The sequence below is a fragment of the Betta splendens genome, chromosome 4 (assembly GCF_900634795.4).
Source record: "Betta splendens chromosome 4, fBetSpl5.4, whole genome shotgun sequence".
In the NCBI taxonomy this organism is placed as follows: domain Eukaryota; kingdom Metazoa; phylum Chordata; class Actinopteri; order Anabantiformes; family Osphronemidae; genus Betta; species Betta splendens.
The window spans coordinates 29,667,384-29,678,967 of NC_040884.2; the positions used below are offsets into that span (position 1 = coordinate 29,667,384).

General features: G+C 42.6%; 1 protein-coding gene across 1 annotated transcript; it reads left to right on the top strand.

The window, feature by feature from the left end:
• Positions 1 to 95: 95 nt before the first annotated feature.
• Positions 96 to 6,082, top strand: lrrc8db (leucine rich repeat containing 8 VRAC subunit Db). Its single transcript, XM_029146873.3, has 2 exons — positions 96 to 793; positions 2,350 to 6,082. Exon 2 carries the CDS (start codon positions 2,352 to 2,354, stop codon positions 4,905 to 4,907), a length of 2,556 nt encoding a protein of 851 aa, XP_029002706.1. The 5' UTR covers positions 96 to 793; positions 2,350 to 2,351; the 3' UTR covers positions 4,908 to 6,082.
• The last annotated feature ends 5,502 nt before the right edge of the window (positions 6,083 to 11,584 follow it).

Sequence of the window (11,584 nt, forward strand, 5' to 3'; positions counted from 1 at the left end):
GATATGTATTTTCATAAACAGTGTTTTAATGTTGCTGCCCAATAAAATTGTTTATTTACAAAGCTGGAATTTCCAAAAGTCTAGTGGCAGACAATGAATCATTTGGACCGTGTCAATTTTTATAATATTTGTAGAAAAATTGCTCTTGTGAAAACAGAAGTGTTAAAACATTTCAAGAACATTAGAGAGTTTACATTTGTGTTGTAGAAAATATAACCTGCTGGTGAGCCTCATTTGACCACTGACCTAATTATACAACATTTGTAAAACAAGTGTTTTACTAAATAATTTTAAGGAGTTTTGGCCACCATCAGATCAGTTCTGTGCTGAATAAGGACTGAGAATTTGATGTGAATTTATTTTGATATAGTTGTCAATAATGGGCAATTGTAAATAAATTTGTAATGGAAACAAGCATTCAGTTCGTTTTATACTGTCCGTCAAGGCCAATCAGCTGCTTCTAATCATCTCAGCTTAAACCTGTAAAGCGCCACTAAACTGCCGTCAGCTGATGATCGCGCTCTCACGCGGTAAGAGTCATCGCTGTGATGTGTTGTGTGAATAGCATCAACCCGAGCGCACTTCCCGCAGCTGGTGCAGCGGCGGCTGTGACAGCAGCGGAGGACCCGACCATCTGAGGCTCGGTGGGGGTAGCCGGCTAAGCTGCTTACAGCCCGGTCAGCGGGCCCGCGGAAGAATGACCGGCTTCGCGTCCGCAGATGAACATGGCGTGTGAGAAGAGGCGTCGTCTGGTGCTGCTGACAACGACATAACGCGATCAGACCTCCTGAAGGTGCGTATCGGTGCGTTCGGGTGCCGGTCGTGTGTTATACAGGGTCCTAATGTAATGACGAAAGGCTCTGGCTTTGTGATGTTAGCAGGCTGCACAGTGTAATGGAGGATTGGGACTGTAGAGCACATTAAAATAAACCGACACGCACGGTACAGCTTTAATACATCCCGAACGGGTCGGAAATTAACGGAGCCTGGATTTTAGTGCTGCGTTTAAAGGCCTCACGGACATCAGGTTTACCTCCCGCGCGGCGCTTATGGATGCGTCTGGCTGCTGGAGCCGGTCTTAGCCTGCTCTGCAGCCGCATTGACAAAAGTGACCTTCATGCTTTCCGCTCATAGATTCATACTAGCAAGTAGTGAAAGAGGCAGTGATTTAATTTATTTGTTAAAGAAACCACTTTAATAAGTAATGGTGCTTCACTTTTGTAAAACCTATACAAACAGTGTTTACATTCAGCACAATCCACGACCGCTGGTGGATGATTGTTAATTCTGTTATATAGTCAGTCAGTTGTCCAGTTAATTCAGCCTTCTCTAAAATGTGTTGCATATGGCACGGAGGAAGTCCATAATTAGTCAAGTGCGTGTGTGGCCCTGTTCAAGGACAGCTTCCTCTCTAAATCCATAACAATCTGACCAGGCCTCCCTCGGCTCCTCCTGATGTGCCTGGGAAATCTGGCCTTGTCTCAAACTGGAGGACACAGCTCACATTGTTTCCCGTTCACTGTATCCCATAATAAATTATGCATTAGCCTGATCATTAGATCATCGGGAAATAGGATTTTCACCAGGTCTGAAACACACGTTAGGATTTAAATGCAACATGTGCTAAAACATCAACTTGTTATAGATTAAATTGTGCAAAATATGAAGATTTTGTTAAAAAAAGACTCCAGTCCCATTATTTACCAGTGAACAACGTTGACTACATTCAGATTAGATTTAATTTGCTATGTAAAAACAGTGAAAGTACCAATTTTCAGTTTAAACAATTCCAGTCTTTGGCATTCACATGATAACATTTACATGTTGATGTCACATTTCAGTGCAGGATTTCTACTTGTAACAAACTATTTTTGGAAAGAATTAGAATTTCCCTCGCCAGTGCGAACCAGGCTATAAGGAACTTTATTACTTTGTCGCTCATCCAAGGTCACATTCCTGGTGGTGAATTTTAGACTTTACAACTTGGTGGGTACTATAACAGTCACACTAGTGACGCCATGGACTCAAGCATGGCCTCGGTTCGGGAGCTGATCTTAGAGGCCTGTGTTACAGTAATTTGCCATAATTGTTTTGAATCCACTCTCCACACGAACGAAATAAAGGCGCTGTACATTTGGTTGGGTACATTTTAAACCCCCAAAAGGTCAGTAATCTAGCTTGAACAAAACAATGAAAGGCTCATTCATTAGGAAACACAGCCTGAAATAATAAAAGTGTGGGAGCCACAGCACAACAAGACATTCTTTCCAGGGCCAATAGAGCTCGGGTGAACACAACAGCTCAATGAAACAACAATGCTTTTTTATTCATTCATATTATCTCTTGCAGGAATGTTCACCCTCACAGAGGTAGCCTCTCTGAACGACATCCAGCCGACGTATCGGATACTTAAGCCTTGGTGGGATGTCTTCATGGATTATCTTGGTATAGTCATGCTGATGTTGGCCATATTCTCTGGAACCATGCAGTTAACTAAAGACCAAGTGGTTTGTCTTCCGATCCTGGAACAGACTCAGGAGGGGCCTGGGAGGTTTTTGGATGCCCGGCCACCAGAGACGGCTGATGTTTTCTGGAATAAAGAGAACGCTATCGGGGAGCAGGCCGCTCCGCTGAGGGCAAAGCGGCCTCCTGATAGAATTGCACCTACAGTTCATGCCACACAGCCAGCCTCGTTTGGGCAGCCCCAGCCTACGGGCGTCAGGACCAAGCTGGATTTTCAGCAGTATGTTTTTGTCAACCAGATGTGCTACCATGTTGCCCTGCCTTGGTATTCAAAGTATTTCCCTTACCTCGCTTTAATCCACACCATTGTTTTGATGGTCAGTAGCAATTTCTGGTTCAAGTACCCAAAGACGAGTTCCAAAATAGAACATTTTGTTTCCATTCTCGGGAAATGTTTCGAGTCGCCCTGGACTACTAAAGCGCTGTCTGAGACGGCGTGTGAGGACTCGGAGGAGAACAAGCAGAGAATCGCCGGTGCCTCCACCCTCCTGAAACATCTGTCCACGAGCAGCGAGGAGGGTAGTCCCAACCAGCCGGTCCCAGCACTGACTAAGTCGGGGGTTGCGTTTTCTGCCGAAAAGCTGGTTAGTGAAATTCCCTCCATGACCATTCTGGACAAGAAGGATGGTGAACAAGCAAAGGCGTTGTTCGAAAAAGTCCGTAAGTTCCGAGCCCACGTGGAGGACAGCGACTTGATTTACAGGCTGTATGCCATCCAGACAGTCATCAAAACAGTCAAGTTCCTTCTGATCTTGTGCTACACCATGACTTTTGTTGCCTCTATAGATTTTGACCATGTGTGTGAGCCTGAAATAAAGCATTTGACTGGGTACACTAAGTTTCACTGCACGCATAATATGGCCTTCATGTTAAAGAAGCTCCTTGTTTGCTATATAGCTCTCATATGTGTCTATGGCGTCATCTGCATTTACACGCTGTTCTGGCTTTTTCGACGCCCACTCAAGGAGTATTCCTTTGAAAAGGTCAGAGAGGAGAGCAGCTTCAGTGACATCCCTGATGTCAAGAATGACTTCGCATTCCTCTTCCACATGGTTGACCAGTACGATCAGCTGTATTCAAAGCGTTTTGGCGTTTTCTTGTCAGAGGTCAGTGAAAACAAACTTAGAGAAATCAGTCTGAACCATGAGTGGACCTTTGAGAAATTGCGGCAGCACGTGACGCGCAGTCCTCAAGACAAATTGGAGCTTCATCTTTTCATGCTCTCTGGTGTGCCAGACGCCGTGTTCGAGCTAACTGATTTGGAAATCCTCACTCTTGAACTAATCCCGGAGGCGAGGATAACCGCTAAGGTCTCACAAATGCTAAACCTCCAGGAGCTGCATCTCTATCACTGTCCAGCCAAAGTGGAGCAGACTGCTTTCATTTTTCTTCGCGATCACCTCCGGTGCCTTCATGTCAAGTTCACAGATGTTGCTGAGATACCAAACTGGGTGTACATGTTGAAAAACTTAAGGGAACTTTACTTAGTTGGTAACCTGAACTCCGAAAACAATAAAATGATTGGACTCGAGTCTCTGCGAGACCTCAGACACTTGAAGACTTTGCAACTGAAAAGCAACCTCACAAAGATACCGACAAACATAACTGACTTGTCCCCGCATCTGCTCAAGCTGGTCATTCATAACGATGGTACAAAACTTCTAGTGCTAAACAGTTTGAAGAAAATGTTGAATCTCACCGAGCTGGAGCTTCTCAACTGCGAGCTGGAGCGAATTCCCCACGCCATTTTCAGTTTGAACAACCTTCAGGAGCTCGATCTCAAATCGAACAACATTCGTACCATTGAGGAGGTCATTAGCTTTCAGCACCTTAAGAGGCTAACGTGCCTCAAACTTTGGCACAACAAGATCATTGCAATTCCCTTGTCGATCAGCCACGTAAAGAACCTCGAGTTGCTCTATCTCTCGCACAACAAGCTGGAAACGTTGCCCTTACCGTTATTCACGCTTCTCAAGCTGAGGTATCTTGACGTGAGCCATAACTCCATAGTGTCTATACCGCTGGAGATTGGCTTCCTGCAGAACCTCCAACATTTTGCCATTGCAAGCAACAAAGTAGAGGTCGTCCCGAAGCAACTGTTCAAGTGCACTAAGCTGAGGACGCTGTGTCTCGGCCACAACTGCATCTCGTCCATTCCAGAGAAAATTGGCCAGCTTTCCCAGCTCGCTCATCTAGAACTGAAGGGAAACTGTCTGGATCGTCTGCCGGCCCAGCTCGGTCAGTGCTGCCTCCTCCGCAGGAGCTGCCTGATCGTGGAGGATCACCTTTTCGACTCGCTCCCCATAGAGATCAAAGAACGCATCAATCAGGAATCTAGTGTTTCTCTTGCAAATGGGTGCAAGTGTCTGAGTGATGGCCGGTAGTTAAGTCTGTAAAAACACTGGGCGTGTCGCCTTGCTCTATTAAACCAGTAGTTTAGGATGCAGCATCGGTAGATTTTATAATGTTTTAGAAGCTTGAACAGCAAGTACAGTAACAGAGCACACACTGGAGAAAATAGATGTCTGATCACTGATTAAGCCTTTTATTTTAATAATATATGTAAGTGCACAGTAGCAGTTAAATCACAAAGCTTATATCTTTTTGTATACACAAATATTTACAGGACATCAAGAGAAAGAAAATTTCTATCATCTTTGAAGGAAGCCTCGTTTTACGCCAGATTTCATTTTAACTATATAAACTTTACTGACCTCTTAAAGTTTCGGTTTGTATATATTAGAGAAATAGCTGATCTTTCTGTTCCGGTGCCCAGATATGCAGCTAATACAGACTTTAATGGGCCAGGTGTTGTTTTTAGATTTTCTGCCTCACAGCAATATGCTATATTTCTAACAAAAGTATTAAATGTTTTCCAGAAACACTCTTTGATCTCACTGTTAAAGGTTTTTATTAGCGGTACTAATAAAAACCTTGTAAACCTGCCATGGAATAGATGAATTATCAAGTCTAAGTCTAAAGTAAAATGACTATAACCCCACCAGCAAACCTACATCCCACTAACACTAAGTCAGACAATATGTTTTTTCTGAAGTTTAAAATGCATTCATATAGGTCAACTGTTGTTACTCAGTTATCAGGCCATATCCCTCCACTGGATTCTAACCCTGGGGCAGTAGAATGACGCTTGCAAACAAGCAACAACTGGTCCATTTCCATTACCAGCAACGTCTGAAAACCACTGGTGTACTGATATCATGCATTCCAGCTTAGTCTTCAGTTATTATTTATTTTTGATACATTTATGTACAAAGGAGTATACAATAGATTGTTTTGATGTCAGGTTTTATTCCAATAACCCTTTATTTATGTACTTTGTGTCAATTATGTCATTGTCTGCATTGTTCTTCTTTCTGCACAGCACTTTGTAAACCTGGTTCAAAATGTGGGATACTTACATTCTTTATACTGTTATTGTTATCCCTTAAAGAATTAAATGAAAACAAAGAATAAAAAGAAAATAATCCTAAAAACATTTTGCTGTTTTACTCTGTTAAGTCTGGGACATGGGAAATTAAAGCCTTTAACTGGATAATCACACAGTGTATGAACTGACAGTGTTGTTTTTTTCACGTACCTTTGAGACACTTAGCAAATTATGTTTCCGTATTTTTCATGTTTATTTATATTAATATTTTCACTTTTGTTTGTTTAAATGTGCCCTTTTTGTATCCTCACAATAAGAATCTGATCCATTATGACATCCTTTACCTCAATACATGCCTTGAAGACCAGTTCATACAGTACCATGTGGTAGTCATATGTTGTTTTAGAACATATGTAAGGTAAAGAGGCCATTTGTGTTCTATGGAATATTGTATTTATTTAAATGATGAATATAACATGACACAGGCATAAATAGTGAGTCGATTACTCTGGGGAAATAGTTGAACATCGGCCCTTGAATTATGCAGTTTTAGGTTTCTACAGTATATATAACCAGGTGGTGCAGTGGGTATCACTGTTGCATCACAGCAAGAAGGGCCTGGGTTCGATTGCCTTTCTGTGTGGAGTTTGCATGTTCTCCCCATGTTCGCGCGACCCCGCATGGGAATAAGCAGTAGAAGATGGATGGATATATAACTTGGGGTCAGACTACTAAGCCTTGGGTCTATAGACAACTTCTCTGACAACTGATCCTTTGCTAAAGTTTCAATTAGTTTCAAAAAACCCTTTATTCAGGGAGATTAGTCATTGGAGTGTTACTTCCATTTGTTTACATTTTTATTGTTTACAATACCATGTATTTTTTATTCCCATGATAATCCTGCCACATATTTGAGTAACCTAATATTTGGGGGGTTTATTTATTGTTGTATCTTGTGTTAAAATAGATTTCATCAGCAACAGCTGTAGACGTGGCACTACTAACTTTGTGTAATGCAAACATTTCTTGGATAACTGCTTCCCTCTAGTGGAATTAAATTGTCACTACACATTACAGCACTAGTTGCTATGTTGAAAAATTTGCTAATTTAGTGAAATTTTAATGTGAACTGTGCAGGAAATGAAAAACGAAAATACATAAGATAATTACAGAACACACAAGATTTTACTGGGTTCAAAAAAGAGGCCAACAAAACACAATATAACTTGACTGAACAATCTTCAACTGATGACTGACTAGACTGACAAAGACAAACCATCTGAAATAAACAAACAGAGGAAACATATATAATGGCTGATGTCCAACTAAATACATTATAACATAACATGTCAGTAAAATATTTAGTAATTAAGTAATAATTTAATAAACCAAATGACAAGGCAAGCTAAACCAAAACCTAAACTTCCCCCTTGAATGTGCTGGACAGTTGTTCATTTATTTCCTGTGTAAAATGGCCACTTTCCTAGAGCCAGAGGAGGCTACAACAGCTCCAGCAGGCTCAACACCAGCAACTGAAAAATATAAAAAACAAGAATAATTTGAGATAGGACTGAATGTGAGTACTACAGATAGAAATCAATTTACTGTCAACCATGCAAAAGGAAAATGTACGACACCAAGTCTGTTTGCTTATTTACCAAATTGTGTATCTAAACCACTAAAATATATGAGAAGAAACCAACAATAGATCAAAACTGAGGTGTTTCATTCTGAGCACCCAGCACATGCGGTCGTCACACAATACCTACAGTACTACACATGTTTCACTATAGATTTATTGGAGCAGAGTTTATGTCTGTCATCAAAAGATGCATTCAAAATATATTATATACTATAATTGAAAATAAATACAGTTTTATATGACACAATATGATGTAGTTGGAAACGTATAATAATTGTATTTAATGTGTTAATATATTGTTTGATTAAACACTTTTTATATGTACCATACAGTAGAGTAGAATCATAAATTTACTCTTTATAAATATGCAAACATTCTATAGCGATCCTAACCTACTGTACACAGTACTGTACAGGGGACTCCATCAACACAACTATTCACACATGTCCCCACGAGTGGGCGCCATACCTTCGATTCATTTCGTAGCATGTGTTTTATACAGCATGCACAATAAAAGACACTTAGTGAATAACATATAGGACGTATGTCATCGAACCAGGGTTACTTATGACAATTATGCCGCTTGGCTCTGTGGCTGTGGGCTGCAGTAAACATGTCGTGATAAGTCCCGTGGAGCTGAAGGGTGACTTTAAGTGGGCCTGACACTGGGCTTGTTAGAAGCCTGCCATCAGGTGGGTAAAGCAAACGCACCGCCTACAGTCCAGCCTTCGTTACATCCTTGGGATCAAGCAGTGTCCTTAGCACTCGTCACAAACACTTAGCGTGCACTTCCTGCACGCGCAGCGCTGCTCTGCCAGCTACGTTTCTGTGGGGCGGTCGTCACGCGACCGATGGCCGCGGAGGCGCGCCCTGACCCGGGGACACGGCTAACACGGTGTCAATTTGAACGCGGCTCCTCGATGTGCGCGTCTGCCGCGCAGCCGAGTCATTGCTTTAACGACCTCCTCTGCGCCGCGCGCCCCGCTTCCACGAGCCGCCGCCTGCTTTGTCCTTGGCACACGACATATTTGTAACAAACGCAGGTGTTTATCATCCATAACAAGCTCTCGGCACCAGAGTAGGTACCAGCCTGAGCAACTCAATGAATCTTGAATCTTAACCGTGTCCTCGTGTACAGTAATATAAGAATTTTCTGATTCATTTAATTGCTGCTCATAAACGCGAAGATGTACAGTATTACGCGTAGGAGCATGTGTGGAGTGTCTGGGATGCGTTTGTGGCCCGTTAGTCGCCAATGCCCCGAGGACAGCGACAGATCTTCAGCGACGGCACTTTGCAGCACTTGCACAGCTGATGAGCCTTAATTATGTTTTAATTATTTCTTTGGGGCATCATTCTCTCCTGACGTGAACCCCCCCCCACGCAAATGAAGACATTTGGTATTTTGAAAACATTTAGTGATGAAACCCTTGTCAGAGAAGTCCACTAATTGCTGCACAGCCCCGCGTCAGCAGCTTTGATGTCTCCTGCCCTGGATGATAATGGCAGGCACAAATCGCTCCGTGATCGGCTGTAATTGGGACAAGGTGCTTAAAAAAAGGGCACCGCATGACTTTGACGGCTGCTTTCCACAGCCACTGATAACCTCCCCCCCTTTCACCCTCCCCCCACACACTGTGCCCACGGGTGAGGAAGGCTTGTCACTTATTAAGGAGGCTGTTGCCACAAAGTGACAGATGTCCTGATGTGATCCGTCTGCATCTTTGGCCTCCATCTGTCTTGTTAGTACACATAGTTAAGGGTGGTGTGAGGAGAGAGCTGTTGTTCTTTCATATATGTTAAATGTATTGGAAGCTGTTTCCGGAAGCTGAAACTGGCTCCCCCGGCAATCCTTCCACAACAATCTCTCAGCGCTTCTTTTCCACCTCTTGTTTTCAAGGTTTCCCTGCCTCCTCCACCACCACCACTTCTGCAGGCCTTGACGTTCAGGGTTCAGTGCCACTGAACCATCTCTAAATCTTCATTTTTTTTCTGTGCGCTCTGCTTTGCTCCCTGCTTGGCAGAGAAAGATTAGGGGCTCGGGTCCTGGGGTGCATATCCCACCCTCTCTCTCGTCCTCACACCCTCCTTCTCCTCACCCATCCTTGGAGATTCAAATCCTTTTAGCTTCTTCCTCAGGTAAAATTGCCAAGGACCTTGTGAGCCCTAGGTTCCCCTGGAGGTAAAATCTATAATGGAGTTTTGATTTGAGCAAGAACAGCCTTGAAAATGGACTTCTTTAACTAGGTAGTTGCCTCGCAGAAGGTCAACAGTACTCCAGGTGGACACCACATGCCACAACTGTGTTAGGAAAAGGCAGAACAAAGGAACAGTTTTACTCCAAAGAAAGGGACCTGTGGACACTGGTGTAAATAAAAAATCAAAGTGGTGCATCGCTTGTGTAAAAAAACTTCAAACTGGATTAATCAGCAAATCACAACCTCAGAAGTCTGTTACATCACTGTTGTATGTCCATAAGGAGAAGGACCTCATGGCTGTTGTTTGTTAAGGATGATATTTTTAAAAAAGTAACTAAATTAAAATGCTAATTAATCTTATCCTAAACTATACAGAAAAGGAATACACAGTTTTCTTCCTCGTCGTCTTCTTCCTCTTCTTATTCTTTCTCTTTCTCTTTCTTGTTCTTCTTCTGTTGCAATTTTGACTCAGAGGGATAGAGGGCACCAACACCTAATTTTTGAGACTGTTGCGAGAACATCACCATGTAATGTCTAGTGTTGTAATGGCTACCCTGCCCCTGCCCACCAACCAGAACACGAATAAAACTAGTGCTAAGGGTTGGAGGTTCATGACCTTTGGATGTTGGGGGTCTTGTCTCCACAATTTACTATAATATTTACAACAAAACAATTAATAAATAGCAGTATGAATTCTTTTCTTTTAATAATGATAATAATTAGAATCCCAATATTTTAAATAACTTGTACAAAATACAAATGTGCCTTTTAATAGGGTTCTAATTGGCAACAAGCTTCATCAGATGTTAGAAAAGTCGAGATTTGTAGTAAGTAAGTTGAGAATTAGACATTTCACACAAATATGCTTCATTACCACTTTATTGATGTACCCTCTGCTGACTTTCAATAATTCATCAGCCGCTCTAAAAAAACTGTTTGCTCTGCCTCAATTTGTGCTCAGTATCAAAACAGAACTCGCATCCCTGCCGCAGCTATAATCTTAGTTAATCAGCGTCATTTAATGCACTTAGCAGCAGTGTTTCATATTCAAATGAAACACTTGTGCAAAAAGCAATCGCTGTCTGCCCTAGTTCTCATCGATGGTGGGTTTCTCCAAATGATGCAATTGGTCATTACCTCACATCAGACGCCTCCGAGACATAATTCTGCCTGACAGTTGGATTCTGGCTTTGACAGCCTCAAACTTGTTGAGTTTTCTCTAAATACTTGCCATTGCATTGAGTTAAACATCCCCCGGAGGCACCACGGAGTTTTCCTTTTGAACAAACACCCGAGGGACGCCAAGCTGGGACTGCACGAGGAACTGGAGGTCTTATGGAGAGGGCTGTTTGGGTTTATCTAATGGTACAATGGGTAATTTCTTCTGCCACTGCAGGGGGGGGGGGGTAAAAAGAAGGATGAAAAGAGAAAAGGGAGTATGTTTAAGAGACAATCTTTATCTGGGCTTAATTTCCCATGCTCAAGCAGAGTGGAGGATTTTTTTTGCTGTACAGATCTCTTTTGTCAGATCCTACCTACCCATGGAAGACCCAGGGGCACTCTAAGAACATACGCATCACCTAGATTTGCCTTCCAGCCCACTTCTCTCCAGCGATTGCACCCTCTCCCCGCTGGCTTCTTTGTGTAGAAGAGACGAGCGAGCATTTTGGAAATCAAATCTCGGTTTGTCGGGAGGAAAACTGGAGCAGACTTCAATTTGAATAGATTTACTTCTACATAATTGTTCTGAGCACATACATGCAGAAAAGCCTCTTTCTCCGCGCTTTGCCTGGCGATGATGCAAAACGGGGCTGAGCGCTAACCACAGTGAGA

Coding starts and splice junctions, on each gene's coding strand:
- lrrc8db (XM_029146873.3), top strand. CDS start 2,352: ATGTTCACCCTCACAGAGGTAGCCTCTCTGAACGACATCCAGCCGACG.